Consider the following 22,306-nt stretch of genomic DNA (forward strand, 5'->3'; position numbering starts at 1 on the left):
GTATGCCGCTAACCACTCAGCAAAACTGCCTCACTGATGCTGCAGGTTTTAAAGAATTGCTAAAGGAATTTCTAGTCCTCTAAGTTTTAATTTCCCGATTGTTCCTCTTCTTAAAAATATTTTAATTTATTTATTTGGCTGCACCAGGTCTTAGTTGTGGCACACAGGATCTTCTATCTTCACTTCAGCGTGCGAATTCTCAGTTGCAGCATGTGGGATCTAGTTCCCTGACCAGGGATCGAACCCAGCCCCATGCATCAGGAGCTCAAAGTCTTAGCCATTGGAGCATCAGAGAAGTCCCTCCTAATTGTTTTTCTTTTTGAGAGCCAAAGAGGCAAAAACTCAGATGACCCTGCTGTATGCTTTTAATTCTTTATTCAATTATTTCTCATTTTGAGAGGAAAAGAGACATGAAGACAGACAGTCCCCTTATGGACTGGATGTTTCTGCACAGCTGGCTCTTACACAGTTTTAAAGCATAGTGTTTTCCTCTGATTTCCATAATAGAATCAAGGTGCACACCTCTGGGGAAAATCAGATTCCCCATAGAACAAGGAACACACTCAAAGCAGTACACAGCTTTTTCTAGAGCATTCTGAAAGAAAAGAAGGGGTCTCAGAGGGCAGCCACCCAGGGGATGCTCTGCACTTTAATGTGTGACCTCTTTGTCCAACCTCTGGCAAAGCTGCTAGGGTCACTTGTGATCATGTCCTTGCGTTAATACTTTTATTCACTCACTGATTACATTCCAAACACCTTAGATGAGTATATGAGACCCTCTTGATCAACCCAGCCTCCCATTCAGCTTCATACACCACCAGCCACCCACACTAAGCTCCTCACTCCCTCACACTGCTACTCTGGGTCACACCTTCAAACCTTTGCATTTGTTCTCTTGATATAGAGAACTCATCCTTCTCTGCCTGGAAAACTCCTATTTACTCTTCAAAACCCAGCATTAAAGTTACTGCTGCTGGAGTCAAGGCCCCAAGAAATCTTCGTGTGCACACATATGTGCATGCATGAACATACACACAAACACACACACTCGGACCCTCTTACGTGGAATGGCAACACCAAAGTGCTGAGGGTTCTCTGCCACCACCTTCTGCTTCAGCTCGTGTAGTCGGGCTCCCAGAGACCCTGAGAAACAAGAGGAAGGCTGCCAGGTTCCAGCTGGGCTCCCTCCCTTCCCCGCCAGGGAGGAAACCAGCCCATTCTCTGGAGATGTCACCTACCGATCAGAACCACCAGGCGGGGCCGCTCGCCAGGCTGGTGCTGGTACCTGGTCACCTCCTCGTAAGTCGGCAGCTCCTGAGACTCGGCCACTGCAGACGTCTTTCCTTCCTGTGGGCTTCCCAGTCTCTCTCTACGGCCCAGCCGGAAGCTCCTCCGAAGACCAGCTTGGAGAGAAGGGCAGGGGGACACTGTGGTATTTGTCCCAGCATCTCCCTATAGACTTTCTCCACCTGGTAAGACCTGGAGGTGCGACTGAGACCCACTGGCCTCTCCCAACCACATCCTGCTGCAGGATGCACAAGTAATATGATGAAAAGGGGACCACTAGGCACCCAAAATTAGGGTTCAAGGCTACTATCTTACTTGGCATGTGACTGACCTCAGGCAAGTCATCACCCCTCTGAGCCTCAGTTCCCCTATCCATGAAAGGAGACACAAATCTACAAAAGCAATGGGTGCTCCTAGATTGGATCCTGGGTCAGGGGAAATGCTCTAAAGGACATTACTGGGACAATGGCGAAAATGTTGATATGAACAGCATAAATTAAAAAAATATATATATATAAAAGAAATTCCCAGAATTGATAATAGCCCTGGATTATAAGAAAATGTCCTTGTCCTTAGAGAACACATACTGAGCTATTTAGGGGTGAAGGGACATGATGGCCACAACTAGCTCTCACATGACTCAGGGTGGAGGATTAAACGTGTATATGCGGGACTTCCTTGGTGGTACAGTGGTTAAGAATCCGCCTGCCAAGGTCGGGGACATGGGTTCAGTCCCTGGTCCGGGAAGATCCTATATGCCTCGGGGCAACTAAGCCCACGCACCACAACTACTGAAGCCCGTGCACCTAGAGCCTATGCTCCACAACAGCATAAGCCACTGCATGAAAAGCCCTCGCACCACAACTCGAGAGTAGCCTCTGCTTGCCGCAACTAGAGAAAGCCTGTGTGTAGCAATGAAGACCCAGGGCAGCCAAAAATAAATACCCTTTAAAAAAAAAAGTCTTAAAATGTGTATATGCAGAAAAAGAGAATGACAGAGATAACACGGCAAAGTGTTGACGTCTGGTGAACCGAGATGTAGAGTATATGGGAGTTCTCTGCACAATTCTCACCGCTTTTCAGTAAGCTTGAAGTTACTCCTGAATGAAAGGTTAAAAACCCTTCGCCTGTCTCTAAAGGCCTTTGAAAAGATTTACCAAAATAAAAGAAGCAAAGTTACTTCGGAGACTGGTAAAAGGTGCCACTGCCGTATGGGGGTGGAAGAAACACTGAATAAACTACAATTGGAGTTATGGTAATAATAAAATTGGTATTAAGGTAGGGGTCCTTGTCCAGGGCGCTGCTCCCAGTGGCTGGGTGAAAGCTGGGGGCAGGCTGGGGACCCCAAGACCAGGGCAGGCTCAGCTTGGCCTCTGGCTAACAGAGACTGAAGGGAAATGTGGGTCCCACAGACTCAGCTGCTCTTGAGGGGCTCCTGGGTCTCAGTCACCTCTCCCTGACCCAAGAGCCCACGATGGGCTAAGTTATGCATGGGTGGGGGAAGGGTGTTAAGGCAGGGGCGGAGGAGAGCCCCCATTACTTACCCACATAGTATCCTTTGAAATACCCTTCACAGTCACAGGACTCTGGGAACCAAACAGAGAGAGGGAGGCCAGTGAGCCAGGCTGGACACATGCCCCAGCCCAGAGGCACCCAGCCGTGGGTGGCCAGGCAGGATCCTCTGGGATGGAGTCTCAGAGGGGCTTGGGACAAATGCCATGTTCCAGTCAGCCCTAGGTTTACAAATTCCTCTGTTTCACCCAGTGCTCCATGCTTAGACCACAAACAGCCCTTCTAGACCTGGTAGGGTTCGGGGTCAGCAGGCCCCATTCCAGCCTCTCTGAGTTAGGGCCCGTGAGGATAAGGAGAGGAGATACACTCGCCAAGCCCTGCCGTCCTATCTCCTGCCCGCTGCCCAGGCAGGTCACGTGACCAGCCCAGTCGGAGTCCGGGGAGGGCTGGGCCCATGTCCCCACTAGCTCTGCATGCCTGAAGGAGCAGATTGGTCCAGCTGGCAGAGCCGGGAGAGAGGTGCCAGGAGGGGTGCCTGAGGGGCACCGCCCCCCCAGGAGGAGGGGGTGAAGGGGCTTGTTCAGACAGTCTACAGAAAAGGGACCTTGTCCATGCGCACAGGGGACAAATACCAGGCCTACCTTTGTCACAGGGCTCATCGTCTGCGGTTTGCACAAAAGACAGATGGAGCAGAGTTAGCAGAGGGGAACCGGGAGGCCCTGCCACCAAGAGGCAGCCACAGCCTTGGGTCCTCAGGAGCCCTCCATCTGTCCCCTCTTTCTCTCCTCCAGCAAGCCTGTGATCTGAGCTGCAGTGCATTATTAACCAAGACTTGCTCTAATTAGTCTTCCTGTGTGTTTCTCATTAGCGGCCCAAAGAAAGCCTGCTCATTACTGGCATAAGTAAGCAGCCTCAGGGCCAACGTACTCAGCAGCCCCTCCGACTTGAGAGCAAGTCTGGAAAGGCAGCCACACAGCCCAGGGAGCAGCTCGCTAAAGGGTGTCTGCGGCAGACCGGGACCTGCTCCCGCTTTTCTGGGGTTTGAGACTCGCCTGGGTGAGCACAGATGCAGGTGATGGCAGAGCACGGAGCAGGGCAGCCGGCCAGCTGCGCTCCAGTCACCTGGTGTGGTTCTAACCCCCCAACTTGGTTCCGAGCCCCACTCTTGACCCCAGGCTAGAGAGGCCATCCCCTGACGTTTCTTCACCACCAAGGGCTCTAACCAGGGGGCTCTGGAACCCTGTTCCCAACCCCACTTCCTTGACCTCATGAGCCTCTGTTTAACTATCTTGGAAAAAAGGATGACCCTGACTCCACTATGAACCAGAGCTGTTGTGACAATTACAAGGCAAGAAGGTAAGTGAAAGTGTTTTGTAAAAGGTAAGGGCTGCACAGAGTAAAATTCCCAGGTAAAATTCAAGACACTAAGTTAAATGTGAATTTCAGATAAACAATAAATAATTCCTTAGTATAAGTATGTCCCAAATTACTTTCTTTCTTTTTCCAAGCTTTAAAGTTTTTATTTTGTTTTGGGGTCTAGCTGATTAACAATGTTGTGGTAGTTTCAGGTAAACAGCGAAGGGACTCAGCCATACATATACACGTAGCCATTCTCCCCCAAACTCCCCCACCACCGCATCCAGGCTGCCACACAACGTTAAGCAGAGTTCCATGTGCTATATAACAGGTCCTTGTTGGTTAACCATTTTAAATGTAGCCGTGTTTACATGAGAATGTCCCAAATATTGCATGGGATATACTTATATTAAAAACTGATTCATTGTTTATCTGAAATTTGAATTTAATTGGGAGTCCTTTTCTTTTATTTACCAAATCTGGCTGCTAACACAGAGGCGTGAGATCACTCACAGCCATCTCTAACCCCTTCCAGCATCAGTGGTTCTTATGTTGTCAAGGTCAGGGGACCCCTTGGGGATCTAAGGAAAGCCGTGGAGCCTCTCACAGACACAACACAACACCCACGATCTGCACACGATTCTGGAAGCGACATCATCATGCCCTGCAGTGTTATCTATGGGCCCCCAATATAGTAGCTCCTCTCCAGGGAATAGCTCCCCACCACCTACCCCCATTTCTCCTCCTGACCCCTCTCCCCAGCCCCTCCTCCCTCAGGAAGCCTCAGAGCTCAGACAGGAGTACCCGCTCCAGCCTAGCGCTTGCTTCTTCCCCACATGACGTCCCAGGGTCCTAGGGTCCTAACCCCAGCTCCTCCCTGAACTGCTTCCCTGAAGCGCCATCCTGCCAGACTACTCACAGGGGGGCTTCTTGAGGCTCTGGGGACTCGGCAGGGTGCCTGTGGCTCTCCGGTAGTTCAGTCGCCTATGGGGACAAAAGGAGATGGGCAGGCCAATGAGCTGGACGAGAGAACCAGTCAGAGGGAACCTTCTGGAAAACTCAAGGAAACCAAGGCCTAGATCCCACAGTGGGGTACAGCCTGGCACTCCAAGGGCCTCCTGGCTTCACACTGAGTTCCAGTGCAGAGGGACATTTGCACAGGTGCTCACCGGTTCGTGAGGAAAAAACTAAGTTTCTTGCTCTGAGAGATGCTTGCCCAGCCTAAGATGGTCATTCACACACAGAGGGGGCAGAGCCCAGTATCCATGGTCAGTGGTTGGTTGTTACTTTCCCAAAGCTGATTCTCAAGGAAAGGAAGCCCCTTCTCCATAGTCACCCGGCCTCTCCATCTCTGAGGAAGCCGGAAAAGAGCAGAATGACTCTTAGGAGAAGTCGAGGGTGAAAGTGACTCTAATTTAATGCCCTAACCACCCTCTCCCCAGCCCAGTGGAGAGCTCAGCCTGGCACTTTATTTATTTATTTATTTTTAGAGAAACATTGTGTTTAATGGTAAAGGTTAGCACACTCCAGCACCGGGCATGGCCTGGAGTCGAAGCAGCAGGGGTGGGTAGGTGACTTCCACGGAGCCTCACATGGCAAACAGGATGAGGAAGGCGACCATCAAACAGAAGAGCCCCATAGCCTCAGACACAGCCTGGCACTTTAGAAGCAGCTTCCAAGGCCTCATCTCTGAGCTGATACCCAGGGCTCCTGGAGGTATCTAGATTTCCACAATTAAATGCAGCTAGAGCACCTTCCCCCACAACCTGTGAAGCCAAAGATGCAGTTGGGTCTGAGGCTGCCCTGAGGAAACAGACCAGCAGTCTTCAAACCCCAGCCCCTCAGAATCACCTGGAATATCTGTTAGAACATAGAGCTCAGACTCTGGCCCTGGGGTCTCTGATTTAGCAGATCTGGGGCAGGGCCCAGGCAGGGACTGGCTTTTCTAACAAATTCCTAGGGAATGCTAATACACCTGGGAACCACACCAGGAGAGCCACTGAAATGGATGAATCCTGAGGTTTGTAGATACAGCGTCATTCCACACCCCTAAAATGGAAGAGGGCTACAAATCTCAGGAGAGGCATTGCAGGCATAAATGCCACACCCTCAGGGTTTACACTTTTGGAAATCTAGCCTAAGGAATCAATTTGAAATGTGAGGACCAGACTATATGCAAGATAATTATTACAGCCTTGTAGCAGTGAAACATTGAAGAGAGCTTCAAAGTACAGCCACAGGGAAGAAGAGAAATCACTTGAGGTATGACCTTTCTTCCCTGAAGCCTTTCATGCTAGCCCTGACTAGGGCCAGTGCTCCTGCTAAGACCTGGTATCCTCCACCCTCACACCCATCACATTTATATGAAGTGTTCGTCTGAACCACTTGTGACTTTTCAGCTAAACTGTCAGCTCCTGCAGGGCAGAAACCATAGTTGCTGCCTGTGAATAAATAGTACATCTCCTGATGAAATATTATATTACCATTAATTAATATTATATTGCAATTAATTGGGCTTCCCTGGTGGCTCAGATGGTAAAGAATCCACCTGCAATGTGGGAGACCTGGGTTTGATCCCTGGGTTGGGAAGATCCCCTAGAGAAGGGAATGGCAATTCCAGTATTCTTGCCTAGAGAATTCCATGGACAGAGGAGCCTGGCAGGCTACATAGTCCACGGGGTCTCAAAGAGTCGGATACGACTGAGTGACTTTCACTTTGACACTCTTCACTATTAATTAATAGTATGGAATAAATACTATTATTCTATAGTAATGTTAGAAATGCTCATGTCAAAATGTTAAGTTACCAAAAAAAAGAAAAGGCGAGACCTCAAATTCTATATACACCACTCACATAACAGGCACAAGAAAGAAAGAAATTATGCTGTTTAGATAGTGGTGAGACTGGGTAATTTTCTTTTCCTTATCCTCCTCTCCTGTATTTTTACATTTTATTTTTCAACTTGCCCAAGTAGGCATTATAAAATATACATTAATTTAATATAGTACAGATTTATATACACTGACTAAAATCTCAAATAGCCATCACTACTGATGACGAGAGAAGAACCAACATAGGCACAATTGGTACTTTGCTTACAGAAGGCCACTCCATGGGCACCCCCACCCCGGGGTTTGCTAGCAGAGATTTGGGGCTCTGCCATGTACTTACGCCTCCAGCCACTTTAGAACCACACCCCCTTACAACACGCCCCAGACCCACCTTTCCTGGAACTGCTTGGAAGGGATGAGGCCAGCTCGAAGGTTGGTGTCCCCCACTCGCTTGGCCTGCCACCACGTGGGATCATCCTGACTCACCACCTCCAGGACCTGCCTGCGCTGGAAGGGCAGTCCTGCCTCCTGGCAGGGAATGGCCCGGTCTTCCCGAGGGTTGTAGTGGAAGAGGGCCCTCATGAACACCTGCAGGGGAGGAGCTAGGTGAGACGGCCTGAAAGCACTGACGTGTCTATGCCACATGGAAAGCTGAAGAAGGCTGTTCACAATTAGGAAGAACAAGCAGTGTCAAGAATAGAAGACTAATCAGAAACCCACCACACCTATTTTCTTACTGTTCTTCAATCATTTTTAAGGGAAATCCATCAAGAATCAAAAAAATGGGGACTTCCTTGGTGGTAAAGTGGTTAAGACTCCACTCTCCCAAATGCAAGGGGCCCGGGTTCGATCCCTGGTCAGGGAACTAGATTCTCCACGCTGCAGCTAGGAGTTCACCTGCCACAACTAAAGTTCCTGCATGAGGCTGCAGAGAGGAAGGAGGATCCCGATCGCTGCAGTTGGGACCCGGTGCAGTCAAATAAATAAATAAATGCTTTAAAAAACATCAACTTGCTAAGCTATTTAAAAAAGAAAGAATCAGAAAACGATTCACGGATTTCCCTTTCCAACCTAAACATCTTCTTATTAACCTTACAATAGCCTCTCAGCCTACACAAAGCAACCATTAGTCTTGGGAGCAAAAAAGCAAAGGCAAGCACAATTTCTAACTCAAATGTTATTTCTGATATGCTAACTGCCGCTAATGATGTCAGCAGCCATCTGTTAAATAAGTAGTCTAGATGTTTTGATAAGAACATAAATATCAATGAAACTACTGTTACCAATTCTTCATCATCACTTTTCAGTGGGTAATTGACAGTCATGTCTTTGACAGCTCAGCCCTGTCTCATCAGTCACATACTTGGCCAACCCCCAGCTCTCTTCTGTACCCAGAAGCCATCCCTCTAGAGAACAGGATGGGAACAGCATTTGGTCCCATTTCTTCATTCTCTTCTATAATTCAGTGGCATGGATTTATTTATTCCTACTTCCAAATCATTATGGCCCATTGCTTCAACAACAAATAGGGGGGAAAAAAGGCCAGAGGTTTTCCTTAGACAAATCCAAATCCTTTAGGTGCCAAGCAAAAGAGATTCAGTTAGACGACAGTATGAATTTTCTGGCCGTATATTAATATTATGAGGACAGGGACCCTCATTTAGCCATACATGTCACCAGGCTCCCAGGCACTCAAAAGGCGGCCAGCCCTGACCAAGCGTCTAGCTAAAAGAAAAATATTCAGAAAGGATGGACTAAGAGATAGGCTACCCATTTTGTCCTCCAGGAAAACCAAATCCTCTTCCTGTATCAAGTTAGAACCTGCAGAAGCTGCATATGGAGATCATACCAGCTTGTCCCAGGAAGAACAACCTTCCATCAGGTATTATGTGTGCCCTGGGATTCAACTGAAGGTGCAAATAAGAAATCGTCATATGAAGATGATTTCTTCATTTGCGTAAAAAAAACCATAAAAGACATTGTCTGCTGTTAATTGCCATTCATCAAAATATTTACTGAAATCTACTCTATGCCAAGTGTTTTCATGCCCTATCTTTTCTGCTCCTGGTTCTGGGAGGTAGGGGTGGAAAATTAGTTTTCTTGAAAAAATCAGCATGCTTCCTTCCATCTTCCAAGAGAAGTATGTAATTCATTATGTTCTCCTTTTTGCCTTGGCTGCCAGAAAGTTCAGATCCAAGTTTACTGGGAAGTCAGAGTAATGCCTCTTCCATCCTCCCTACCACCACGTCAGCTCAGGGCTTAACAATCTCTCACCTGGGCTTTTACAACAGACTCCTACCAGGTGCCTGGAACCCCATCTCCACCCTCCTCCACTCACTGCCCTAGGGAGCTTTGTAAAACACAAATGTGATATCCATCGCTTCCCTCTCAGAACCAAACAAGCAAAGAACACCAAAAAACTAAATACCTTTAGGAGCTTCTCACTGCCTCTGAGGCTGTTACTTGGCCTGTGGGGTGCCTTCCCATATTCCCCGGGGGCCTCACCTTTTCAGTGCACCCCACCCTGACTGCCTAATGACTTCCTCCAGCCACTGGGATCTGCTCTCCCCTAATCCAGCAGAGAGGAACTGCTGGGAATTAACCCCTGGGGTACAGCCTGGTGAGAGCTGGTATCTAGATTCCCATCCTCCCCAGCTCTCCCAGCTGTTAGGAGGAATGGAGGAGGCATGGTCTACAGGGGACGCCGAATTCTGAAGCAGGATTAAGTTCTGGTTGTCTGCGGTGGTAACTTGCTGAGAAGACACCCTTTGTTGCACTGGCTACCTTCCCTTCCCCAACCCTGTTCTGCTGTTTCCTGGGGTCACTGGCAAATGCCAAAACTCTGAACAAAGCATTCAAGGCCATTCAGACAGAGCCTTAACCCACCTCACCAGCACACCCCCTTCCTCCTCCTGGAGCCCCACACAATGCACTTTCTCATGGACCTCATACTCCTCTGCCATGTCTGTGAGCCGCCGCTTATGCAGACCTTTCTGCCTGCCCTTCTCTTCTCCCTCTTCTTCTAGGCTCACTGCCAAACCTCCTATTATGTACCACCTTCCAAAGTGCCTAGGGACTTCCCTGGTGGTCCAGTGGTTAAGAATCCACCTGCCAATGCAGGGACACGGGTTCGATCCCCGGTCTGGGAAGCCCATGTGCCACAACTACTGAGCCCTAGAGCCCCATGCTCTTCAACAAGAGAAACCATTGTAATGGGAAGTTCGTGAACACAACTAGGGAGCAGCCCCTGCTCACTGCAACCAGAGAAAGCCCACATGCAGCAACAAGGACCCAGTGAAGGGAAAAAGAAAGTGCCTAGAACTCTGCTGCAGTCCATAGGTCACAAAGAGTCAAACACAACTGAGCGACTGAACTGAGAACTCTGCACAGAATTTTCCTGAAGCACTTATCACGTAACAAGGAGACACTGGGTCCCCGGCCTCCCCTACTGAACCAGGCAACCTCTAAGCTACTAATCATCCTGGTCTCCAGCATCTGGCAGGGCGCTTGGCACAGAGCAGGTGCCCACCAAAGGTAGGCTCCACTAGGAATTAAACAAATGGCAGTTACTTAATTGGGCCTGAAGCCGGAACATTTGGTATCTTCTCCTCCTCTTCATGGCCTGGCTTTTCTACTTCAATTAGAAGACTCTTGTCTTTTATTAGTAAGCTACGTCAAATCCTGTTTAGAAGAGATGGGGTACAAACAAATGAATCACTTGGTGACTGAATTGCAGGTCTCTACCGAGCACTTGCTCCGAGGACCAGATGGATGATCTCTTCCCAAGTGACTGTTTCAAAGACAGGGCTGGAGTCCCACCACCCCCACCACCCGCCTTGCCCACTCCCTTGCCTTCAGCTCCGCCATACCTTGCTGTCCTTTAGGCGGTCTTCCTCCTGGGTGGCTGGGATGATTTTCAGGGTGATGGATCCCTGGGATTGTGCCTGAAAGGAGACAGCACATGACCATATCATCTCCCAGGTCTAACCCTCCAGGACATCACATGTTACCTCCCAGATCTGGAAACTCACATGCAGAAGGAAAGTTGGACGTGCAGCCTCCCCTATGACCTGCCCTTCTGTGGTGGCACCCAGATGAATTAACTGAAGCATTTTTATGGGACAAAGGGATAGAACACTTTTCTCTTTTTTTTTCGGCCACACCACGCAGCTTGCAATATCTTAGTTCCCTGACCAGGGATTGAACCTTGGCCCTGGAGAATTGAAGGCGTGGAGTCCTAACCACTGGAGCACTAGGAAAGTCCCCAGAAGATTTTAAATGAGAACTTGAGAACAATGCATACAACAGATACAGCTCTCTCTCTCCCTTCTGACCTCTAGTGCCCCCAAGCACTGCCCTTCTTTTCTCTTGGGTTATTTTCATATCATCGTTCAATTTCATTTTCCTCTTTCCTGCCTGATTTGGGGCTGGTTCCCAACCAGCACTTCCCTGTTGACCTGCATCTTCCCCAGTCTCAGGCCACTCCATCTTCCCCAATCTCGGGTCCCCCTCCCTTCTACCAGAGACAGATGCTGCACCCCACGTGGGGGCCCATGGGGAAGCACGTGTCGGCCCATTAAAGCACATCTCACCCAATGCTGTCCCTGATCCCGCCTCACTCTGGAAAATGGAGGCTGGTGCCCAGAACCAGGGGAAAAGGAGAGGGGGCAGAAAGACTGAAGGGTCTGCCTGCAACCAGGGTCCCCTATAGCGGGGGCCTTAAAGAGTGAGCCTCCGAACTTGAGATCTCATCCCATTTCCGCTCCCCCCAAACCATTAAAAGTTAGCAAACAGTGTCATGCTGGAAGAGGATGCCTGAAGATTATAGAGGTCAGAACTATGACAGGGGCTTTCTATAATTTCAGTTTTGACTTCCATTCCCAGAATGGACTGAGAAGGTTGTTTCCATCCCAGCACTGGCTACCCTAGAATCCCCTCGCAGTTGTGAAGTGCAATGCCCTCTTCCAGATGTTTACATCCTAATGATAACTATGCCTTGGTTGAGAAACCATCCCTACCCCTATTGTACAGGGAAGGAAATCAAAACTTGATGATTTGATGACTTGTCCATCAAGGTTACACAAGACACCCCTGGTGGCTCAGTTAGTAAAGAATCTGCCTGCCAATGCAGGAGACCTGGGTTTAATCCCTGGGTCGGGAAGATCCTCTGGAGAAGGAAATGGCAACTCACTCTAGTATTCTTGCCTGGGAAATCCCATGGACAGAGGAGCCTGGTGGGCTACAGTCCATGGGGTCACGAAAGAATCAGACACAACTTAGTGACTAAACCACCACCACCACCAAGGTTGCACAATTGTAACGTGATGGAGACAAGATTCTAACCCAGGACCAGCTGACCCCAAAGCCCTTGCTCTCCTGCACTACAGCCTTTTACTCCATATTCCTCAGCTCTTTGGAAGAGGGGACCCTTTCAAGAGGGTCTTCTAGAAGGATCCTCAGGAAACAAGGCTGGGGGTAGGGAGGATGGCTGTGCTGAAGACAGGGTCTGAGAGAGGCAGATGGTCTGGGCACTCCCTTCCTCCTGTCCCCGACACCCTCCACCCCCGCCCCAGTGCAGGGCACACTGTAAGGTCACCAGGCTTGCAGTCTCCCCATGAAAACAGGGAGACTGGGCTAGATCAGTCCCGGCTCCAGGAAGTGCCCTGCTCTGGGTCTCTGAAGAACCACGGCACCCCCGGCTCACGCAGGGCACAGACCAGAATCTGGCTAATCTCATCGGGCCGCTTGTGCAGGACTGTGATCCCGTTCACTTCCCGGAGCTCGTCTCCAACGTGGACCAGGCCTAGGAGACACAGGGGCTGACCGTCAGCACAGCAAGGGGTCCAAGGTTCCCAGAGCGCGAAGTTTTAGGCACCTCTGGCACCTGCCTACAGAACCCAAGCAGGGGAGATTCAAGGCTTAAAGGTAGTGGATGGGACTGGGATGAACTTATCCCCAGGTGTGCTGGGTGGCTCACCTCAAATCACAGCCTCACAGCAGCCTGGCAAAACCCTCCAGTTTACAAACAGTCAGCTGAGATTCAGAAAAGTGATGCAGCTTGCCCAAGGCCACACTGCTAAGAAATAATGGAGCCAGTGCACAGATGCAGTTACTTGGCTATAGAAAGCCCATGTTCTTTCTGCTGTCACCTCTGCTTCTTTAAAAATATCATTAACTCTTCCCCTTCCTGGGTGTACAGACATAACTCCAAGGACATCCTTCTCCAATTTTACATGAAAACTGAAGGGCGCCAGAGAAGATGGAGTCAGGAGTGTTAGACACACCTGTCTGTTGGCTTCTGCTTTAATGATAAGCAACTCTGCATATGGGGCCCTATTTGCCACTCAACATGGACACCAGTCCAGAAGCAGAAGCATCACCCAGGACGCAGGAAGGGCTGCAGAAGTCTTGGGCCCACCCAAGACCTGCTGAGTCAGAATCTGCATTTTAACAAGACACTCGGGCCATTTCCGTGCTTGTTAATGGGAGGCACTGGTCTTAGGGCTCCCACCACAATGGTCCCCAGACTTTTGGGGGCAACACTCCCCTACACCAGGAGATCTGCCTCCCAACTTAGTTCCTCCACACACCAAAGATTCTTTTTCTTTTAATTTTTTATTTTATATTGGCGTATAGTTGATTAACAATGTTGTCAGTTTCAGGTGTACAGTAAAGTGATTCAGTTACATACATACATGTATCTATTCTTTTTCAAATTCTTTTCCCACGTAGGATATTACAGAGTACTGAGCAGAGTTTCCTGTGCTATCTATATTCAGTAGGTCCTTGTTGGTTATCCATTTTAAATACAGCAGTGTTTACATGTCAATCCCAGACTTCCTATCCCCTCTCCTGCCCATCCTCTCAGGTAACCATAAGTTTGTTCTCTAAATCCGTGAGTCTGTTTCACAACAGTGATTCTTAACTTGTTTTCTACTCAAACAAATCAGGGACATGAACACCCTTCCCATGGTAACTGAGGCTGGCTAAGGCAGCTGGGGTGTCAGGAAAGGGTGTCTTGCTCCCTAGTTAGGATTTACCTACCAAGCTCAACTACCGCAATCCCCAGGCTAAGCCAATGCACAAACCCTCCTGATCACCCTCAAAGGACTCCATGCCTGACCTATTTTCAAACAAATAAATTTTCTACTGGGCTTAGGAAGGAGAAGAGAATTCCAGTCCGACTCCCAGAAAGTAAAGCACATCCCGAACAGGTGAGCCAATGGGAGAAGGAAAGGAGACCCATGACCAAAGGAGGAAGGCTGGGGGGGACCATGGCCATGACCGTGGCCAGGCCAGCATTGATGCCACTCACCGCTCCGGTCTGCTGCGCCCCCTCGCATGATCCTGGCCACCACGACAGCCCCTGAGTGCTCATCCCGCCGGATGGTGGCCCCCTGCATCAGAGACAGAGCAGGCAGGCCCCTAAGAAGCAGCCCCAAATCTCAGACTCTGACTCTCTGGACCAGAGAGAGCCTCCCCCTCCCACCCCTGTTTCTCCCTCTGCCACCCCAGGGGGGACAGCCCAGCAGGCACCTTGCCATGCTGAGGACAAAATAAAACCAACATCTCAAATTAGTATAGCACAGCACTTTAAACAAAGCACGACTGTAATGCTGTCACAGCCTCATGTGACAGGTAAGCGACAGGGGCACAGAGAAGGTAAGCACCTTCAAGGTCACCCAGCTTTCTGGGATGCCAAATGCAGTGTTTTCTCTATCACATCACAGCCCTTGCCTCTTGCAAAGACATTTAATCATGAGGAGAATACGTGCCAGCAAATTCTCAACCTGCCTTGAGCCAATCACAGGGTTACCAGGCCTTCTGTTGTTGCCAAGGGGAACCAACTATGCCCCAGGCGGAGCTTTGGACCAGGACTTGGCCCCCAAAACACGGCAGACATGATGTCTAGGATGAGAAGGGCACTAACAAGCTCTCGTGCACCAGGCAGGCTGGGCTGTGGCAGGGCAGGGCAGCAGTCAGGAGTTGAATGGCCCTGGGTTTGAATCCAGTCTGTCATTTACTAAGAACAATGGCCTTCCGTTAGCAAGGAAGCCCCTCATCTTCTCTGCGACTGTTTCCTCTGGGGTGTGGGAAAGCATTTGACTCTTGGGGTTGTTGCAAGGTTAACATTAGATATCACAGGCCAGGCACTTAGTACAAAGTAAGTGCTCAATATGGGCTTCCCTGGTAGCTCAGCTGGTAAAAAACCTGCCTGCAATGCAGGAGACCTTGGTTCAATTCCTGGATTGAGAAAATCCCCTGGAGAAGGGACAGGGTACCCACTCCAGTATACATGGGCTTCCCTCGTGGCTCAGACGGTAAAGAATCTGCCTGCAAGGCGGGAGACCTGGGTTCGATCCTGGGTCAAGAAGATGCCCTGAATGAGACCCACTCCAGTATTCTTGCCTGGAGAATCCCAATGGACAGAGATGCTTGGCAGGCTACAGTCCATGGGGTTGCAAAGAGTCAGGCACAACTGAGTGACTAAGCACAAGTGTTCAATACATGCTGCTGCTGCTGCTAAGTCACTTCAGTCGTGTTCGACTCTGTGCGACCCCATAGACGGCAGCCCACCAGGCTCCCCCATCCCTGGGATTCTCCAGACAAGAACACTGGAGTGGGTTGCCATTTCCTTCTCCAATGCATGAAAGTGAAAAGTTAAAGTGAAGTCGCTCAGTCGTGTCTGACTCCTAGTGACCCCACGGACTACAGCCCACCAGGCTCCTCCGTCCATGGGATTCTCCAGGCAAGACATGCTAACCACTAATTATTGGCTGTAAGTGCAAACACACTGGCACGCTTTATCACTGACTTCATTTGAAGTCCATAAAATGAATGTTGCTGGAAAGAGAGACCAGCAGCTAAGAACCCTGTGGCTTCTTGCCCCTCAGACCATCAAACTTGCCAGCATCTCTGTCCACCCTCTCCTCCTTTTCCCCAAGTCAGAGGAGGGGACCCTCCTGGATAGGCTGGTCCCTCCATCTCCCTCCCTCCCTCTCCTGCATTCTCAATGCCCCCTCCCCAGTGGCACCTTCTCCTGGTTCTAAAAATATTATCAAGCCTGTCCCATCATTAAAAATGTGGCAGCCCCATCCAGTGGATGCCAGTCTCCATTCCTTCGGAACAAGCTTCTCAAAGAGGCATCTGCTCTGACTCACTCCCTGCCCGCCTCAAGTGCACAAGCAAAAGGACCAGCGACCCGCGAGCTGCCATCTCAATCGCCACGCTCAGTCTCCTCTCTCTGATCTTCTGATTTGCCCTTTCCCTGGAATGCTCTCTTAGCCTGGGCCCTGGTGACACCTCTTTCACGGTACTTCTCAGTGACCAACTGGTCTCCTTGGCTGAGTCTTCCTATATCTGTCTTTTAAATGTTGATTAAAGGGCCAGCACTTGGCCCGTGTCCTCTCCTTGTCTCTTTCCATACACGCTTCACCCAGGCGGTCTCAGCCTCTCAGATGGGATTGTAACCCCTTCTGGATGCTGGCAGCTACCAAGTCCGCATCTCTACACACCTAAGCCTTTATCTCCTGGACATCTCCACTTGCGGGCACCCATGCCTCTTGAATTCAATGGATCCTAAGTTTCTCTTTATTCCCCCTTTTGAATCATGGTCCCACTGCCCACCTGTCATCCCAGCTGGACACCTTCACTTTATATCCAAGATGCCTCCTCAGATTCCTGCCCAAGCTGGGGCAGTCACAAAGTGACATTAATTTTATTTCTGATGTATTTCTTGGATTCCTCTTCCCTCTTCCCACAAACCAAGGTCAAGCTCTGTCTCTGAACCATATGTATTTGGCCCCCACTCTCAAATAAGTCCTCTGTTTCCCCCTCCAGGTGACTTTCTACTTCATAGCCAAGATGATCTTTCAAACTGAAAATCTGACCATTTTATTTCTTACTTAAAACCCTTCAGTGGCTCCCCACTACCTTCAGAGTCCAGGCAAGCAACTGTGGGTGACAATCCAGTCTTTACGCTCTCCTAATGATCTGGCCTCACCTCTGTCACACTTGACCTCCAACTTGGCCAGTTCCCTGAATCTACCATGCCGTTCACCTTCCCATGGCTCTGTTCATGCAGTTCTACTGGTAGAATGCCCTTCTTCTCCCCCTTCCCTCTGGAAAAATTCTGTTCTTTTTAAAAAAAAATTTAGCATGGGCATCACCTCTTCCAGGACACCCCAGTTACTACCTTCTATAAACTTTCAGAGGGTGATGACTAAGTCTGTTAATTTTTTTGGCTTTGCCATGGAGCATGTGGGCTCTTAGTTCCCCAACCAGGGATTGAACCCACAGCCCCTGCATTGGAAGGACAGAGTCTTAATCACTGGGCCACCGGGGAACCCCATGGAAGTCTTAACCCTCTCTGAACTGCCCGCACCTAACATGGTGCCTGGCACACAGAAGGGTTCACGGTGTGTTTCCCGAGTAGATGGATGACTGCCCCCATTTTGAAAGTAAAGAATCAAAAGCAGAGGAGAACTCTGGCCAGTGTGCAGAAGCGGTTCATCTGAGGTCACTTGGTGAAAGTTGACAGTGAAGAAGGCCAGCTGTGGTATTCTCTAGGGCACGCCCTCAATTCTCTGGACTGCTGCTACTTCCCTCCATCTAATAAACAAATCTGTCCCTTAGCTCGGTAAATCAATGCTGAACCGGGACCAATGATAACAATCTGTCAGCTGCAAAGAAGAATGGCTGCTACCCTGGGTTTCCTCAGAATTCAAAATAGAGGTTGGCCAACTTTTTCTGGAAAGGATCAAGTATAAATGTTTTACACTTTGCAGGCAACACGGATTCCACTGAGTCTGCCATTGCCATGTAAAGGCGGGGCCCCTAGACATGTAAATGAACTGGATGGCCAGGCACCAAAAAAACTTCATTTACAAACACTGACTGGCTTGGGTTTGGCTGTTGCATCATAGTTTGCCAACCTCTTGTTCAGAGCATGATGATCAGGGCTGCCCTGAACAGTTGTACAGGTTCTCAACTGCACAAAGGAGCTTGGCCACAGCAAAGGGAGGCTGAATCTACCCAGAGAAAGGAGTACTCTGCACACAGTGGTGTCACAGGGACTAGTGGCGGCCTTGACAAAGCTGCCATCATTTACTCCAAAGACTGCAGTGGGGGGGGTCCCTTCTTGGGTTTCTCAGTGGGTGGGTGGGAAACAGGGAGAGCGTGGGGAAGAGAGGTGAGGACCACATACCAAGGGTTCTTTGTTTTTCACCAGGCGGACAATCTTCACCGATTCTTCATCAAAATCCTCATCGATATTATCGGGCAGAGGGGGAAGAACGGGGTCAAAATTCTTCTGAGCGACTGTGTCGTGTACCATGAGCATGGCCTATCATGAAAGCAAGACAACAGAAGGGCTAGCCTCCAAAGCACATGGGGGTCCAGGGGACCTAGCCAGGGGGCAGTGGTTCAGGGTCCCAGATCTCATGCCAGAGAGATGACCTCCCCAGACACTTAGGCTGAGGAACCCTAACTCAGAAATCTCCTTTCCTCAGTTTCATGGCCAAGCACTCCTCCTATCCCCATCCCGGGAGACACAGATGCGTGGGTAGGCAGGGACTGTGGCGTGACTACCCTGAGGTGGGGGGTGGACAGCAGCTGGAGCAGCTCCCTCTCATCACTGTGCACGGAGGCGGCCTGCAGCTCCTCCATCACCTGCAGGGGAAGGAGAGAGAAGGCCACAGATGGCTGCAGTTGCTGCGAGCCTCCTGGGAGTCACCCAAGGGGAAACCCTGCTCCCTGGGCCCCCCAGCCACGACTACAGCACCAGGGGGCGTTGGACCCTCAGTCACTCCAGATCTGTGGCTCCCAGGGAAGTCATTCCAGGGATCAGAGAGCATGAGAAGCCTCTACAGGCTAATCCTAATGGGAGCTAATTTATGAAGGCTTTCCTGGGTGCTGTTTGCCTCACATGGATTAACTCTCACAACAAACTAGATGGAGCAGGTACTATTATTTGGCCATTTCACTGGTGAGAAGTAAATGAGAGAGATTAAATATTCTGCCCAAGGTCCCCAAGGTAGTGAATGGCACCACCAGGACTTGAACCTGGGCTTATCTAGCTCTGTTGTCTCTACCCTCACCATATTTTCCAGATGAGGAAATTGGGGCTCAGAGAGGTTGAATGACTTGTTTAGGGTCACAGAGCTAATATTAGAGGCAGTGCTGCGCCTAGGAGCCTGACAACCTAACCTGCTCCTAATGGCATCTCACAGGCAAGAAAGGCAGGGAATCTGCCCCCATCCCTCGCTAGGCTATCTGCTGGGGTGACATGATTTTATTCAGAAACTGGCTTCAGTAATCAACTAGGACAGGTCCACAAGAAATAAGGAAGGATTCCTTTAAAAAACAAGAAGCCTAGGAATTCCTTGGCAGTTCAGTGGCTAGGACTCGGCATTTTCACTGCCTGGGGCCCAGCGATCAAAGCCCAGGGTTCAATCCCTGGTGGACCCCACAAACTACTAAGGAGCAGCCAAAACAACAAAAAACAAGAAGATGCAAGTCCCTGGACCCAGGACTTCACATCGGGCCTCACAAAGCACAGATATGCAGTGTGCATGTTTGACCTATTCTTGTCGCCAGCCCTCAACTGTTTGGGAACTGCTCTTATCACAGCTGGGAAAACTGACTTTCTCGGGAACACACAGTAAGTGGGTGTCACCATGTCGCCATGGCCCCTGGCCCTGTCCAAGGCTCACCAGTTTCTCCCTGCCTATCAGGAGGCCCAGGGAAGAGGTGAAGGGGAGGAGACGTTCTTCACCTTGGGGCTCCTGAGCCCTGATGGTCCCTTGCTAAGCAATGGCAAGCAGCTAGGGGTGGGAGAGGGGCTGAGGCCAGAAGGAGAAACTGGGGGCTTACATCCTCGGCGAGGGCCACAGCGCTGTGCAGGACGGGGGTTGGACTTTGCCTCTCGTAATAGCGAAGCTTCTCGTGAATCTGCAAACACAGCCGAACTCAGGCTGGGGTCTCCCAAGACAACTGTCCAGATGTACCCTGGATGTCACACAACCCACCCACAGCTGTGAGGATGCCTGGGGCTGCAGACCAGGTCATTCAGAGGGCAGCATAAGGCAAAGACCTTCCTGGGGCAGAAAGGACTTTACCTTCATTAAATAACTGAGGCTTTTTTCACTGAAAACATCCCTCAGAAAGCCCATCTCTTCCTTGTGGTTGGAGTCAGGTCTCAGCTGAGACGTCAGTAGTGCCAGAGTTTCATGCAAACCTGAGGACGGAGTGAGAAAAACACAGTAGAGCCAATGCAGTGGCTACTTCCTGCCCCACGGGACCCCGAGCAGACCTTCCAACAGTATGTCAGCCCTGCCGGGGGCACATTTTCTCCCCCCCCGGCTCTCATTCCCAGGGCTCCGAGCCAACACCGGTAGCAGCTGCTTTCTTTGCTGCCCCAGGTTGCTGGGGCAGGCTCTTGTCTTCAGGACTGTGGCAGGCCCGGCCCCGGGAGACACTCACCGGAGTCCTCAGACAGCACCGGCATGTCTGTGCCGCTTAGATCTCTGTCTGTGGATTCTGGGAGAAAAAGAGGGGATGGGGTGGGATGTGAAACTCTGGCAAGCTTATTCAATCAACAAACAGTGATTACACATGTACTGTGACTGTCCATGACCAATTCGGGGACAGAAGGGATGGGAACAAATTCTCCACTCAGTTTTTTCAGAGAGGAAGGAAAGAAAACCAAGCTTGCTTTGTGCTCCCAATGTGTCAAGCACTGTCCTGGCGATTTCATATGACATTTTTCTTAATCTCTTCAAAGCCCTGAGGAACGGACATTAATATTTCCATTCACCTGATGAAGAAACAGAGGCTGTGGGGAGGGCCGTTCAGTAAATTGTAGATCAGAATCTATACTCCGTTGGCCCTTCCAGGCGGGTATCAGGTGAGAAGTGGTCCCTGCCTGACAGCGGGTGCTGTCCTTCACAGCTCGCCCCTCCTCTGTGGCCTTCTAAGGGGCTTCTCTCAAGTCTCCTGACTGTCAACAAGTACCTAGCTGGGCCTACAAGCCCCTCCTTTCCCACCATTCCCAAGCCCCAACCAGAAGCGATCCTGCCCCCAAAATAGAGCGTAAAGAGGAGGTGGAGAGAGGAGAGTCGTGTCTACTATGCCGGCGGGGGGAGCCCTATCTCGGCAGGCCCCCCTACGTGTTTTGCAGCACGTGGATCTCAAAAAGTCCTCCTTCAGAAGGGGATAAGGAAGAGTAATGATTCATTCATTCCGCAAACATGGAGCCAGCCCCACAGCGCCCGCCCGAGTCCCGCGGACACCAAGACGCAGAAGAATGGTCCCCGGCCCTCCAGCCACCGCCCCGCCCCCCTACGCCAGACTCACCCTCTGGCTCCTTCGAGCTGTGCCCCCAACTCCCCCAGGCAGCCAAGCACAGACTCCGGCTCGCTTTGGGAAGGAACCTGTGGGACCAACAAGGAGCGCGGCTGGGAGAAGGCGAGGCAGGACCTGGGGGACGCTGGGGGCTGTCTCGGAGGATGCGGGCCGGCAGGAAAGGAGCGGTGCGCATGGAGGAGGGGGTGGGCGCGGAGAGGAGGCCAGGGACGGAGGGGCGGGGACTGAGTCCCCCCCACCCCCGCTCTCACCAAGCTGGGGCGGGGGGGTTCCCTGGGCCGCGAGGCTGCCTGTGCAGGAGAGGCGGGTCTTAGCCCATCCTCCCCTCCTTACGGGCCTGAGTCCGTGGTCCATCGCCCGCGCCGGTTCCTACCTGGGCGAGCCGGGATCTCAGCTCCAGACCCGGAGCCGCGCGGGTGCCTGGAGCCTCGGCGGCCGCTGGCTCCGCCTTCCCGGCCCCTCCCTGCCGCGGCCGCGCGGGCGGGGGTGGCGGAGCCGGAGGAGGCGAGGCGTGGAGGGGAGGAGGAGGAAGGGGGCGCGCGGGGGGAGGGGGAGGGGCGGAGGGCGCCCGCCGCGTCTGGCACCGCCAGTCCCCTGCCGGCCTGGGCTTCGCTCTCCTGCGTTGTACCCCCTCCTCCGTATCCTCCCACCCGAGCCTCGAGGAGCTCCCTGCCTTGTGTCCCCAACCAGGGCACACAGCCAACCTTCCCTCCGCCCCCGTCGCCCGCACATTACCCACCCCCGCTCCCCCCACCCCCGACACACACACACAAACCGAGTGCTGAAAGGTGGACGCTTGCTTAACACAGATTTCGATTTTGCAAACATTTATTGCGCGCCTTCCAAGTGCCAGGCGCTGTGCCAGGGGCTGGGGGTTCCGCGAGCACCCAGGCAGGGATACTGGATTTGAGAGACTCCCAGGCCCGGAAAGGAGGACCGGTCAGACGCCAGGGCA

The 22,306-nt window shown here is 51.1% G+C and overlaps 1 protein-coding gene across 3 annotated transcripts in view; it reads right to left on the bottom strand.

The window, feature by feature from the left end:
• MPP3 (membrane palmitoylated protein 3) overlaps positions 1-21,808 on the bottom strand; it is a 27,653-nt gene extending 5,845 nt beyond the window's left edge. The window contains exons 1-16 of one of the 3 annotated variants that reach the window (XM_027517102.1): positions 21,725-21,808; positions 21,343-21,419; positions 20,470-20,526; positions 20,106-20,224; positions 19,861-19,938; positions 18,577-18,657; positions 18,194-18,331; positions 14,303-14,384; positions 12,705-12,790; positions 10,857-10,931; positions 7,379-7,575; positions 5,075-5,139; positions 3,441-3,461; positions 2,832-2,873; positions 1,239-1,403; positions 1,063-1,143 (exon numbers count right to left, since the gene is read on the bottom strand). In XM_027517102.1, the coding sequence (XP_027372903.1) occupies positions 1,063-1,143; positions 1,239-1,403; positions 2,832-2,873; positions 3,441-3,461; positions 5,075-5,139; positions 7,379-7,575; positions 10,857-10,931; positions 12,705-12,790; positions 14,303-14,384; positions 18,194-18,331; positions 18,577-18,657; positions 19,861-19,938; positions 20,106-20,224; positions 20,470-20,494 (1,255 nt within the window). In that variant the 5' untranslated portion in view covers positions 20,495-20,526; positions 21,343-21,419; positions 21,725-21,808. Of the gene's footprint in view, positions 1-1,062; positions 1,144-1,238; positions 1,404-2,831; positions 2,874-3,440; positions 3,462-5,074; positions 5,140-7,378; positions 7,576-10,856; positions 10,932-12,704; positions 12,791-14,302; positions 14,385-18,193; positions 18,332-18,576; positions 18,658-19,860; positions 19,939-20,105; positions 20,225-20,469; positions 20,527-21,342; positions 21,543-21,602; positions 21,698-21,724 lie in introns of those variants that run through there. The other 2 variants (XM_027517103.1, XM_027517101.1) reach the window with 2 other exon arrangements.
• Between the last annotated feature and the right edge of the window lie 498 nt (positions 21,809-22,306).

This window comes from Bos indicus x Bos taurus, chromosome 19 (genome assembly GCF_003369695.1).
Source record: "Bos indicus x Bos taurus breed Angus x Brahman F1 hybrid chromosome 19, Bos_hybrid_MaternalHap_v2.0, whole genome shotgun sequence".
NCBI lineage: Eukaryota > Metazoa > Chordata > Mammalia > Artiodactyla > Bovidae > Bos > Bos indicus x Bos taurus.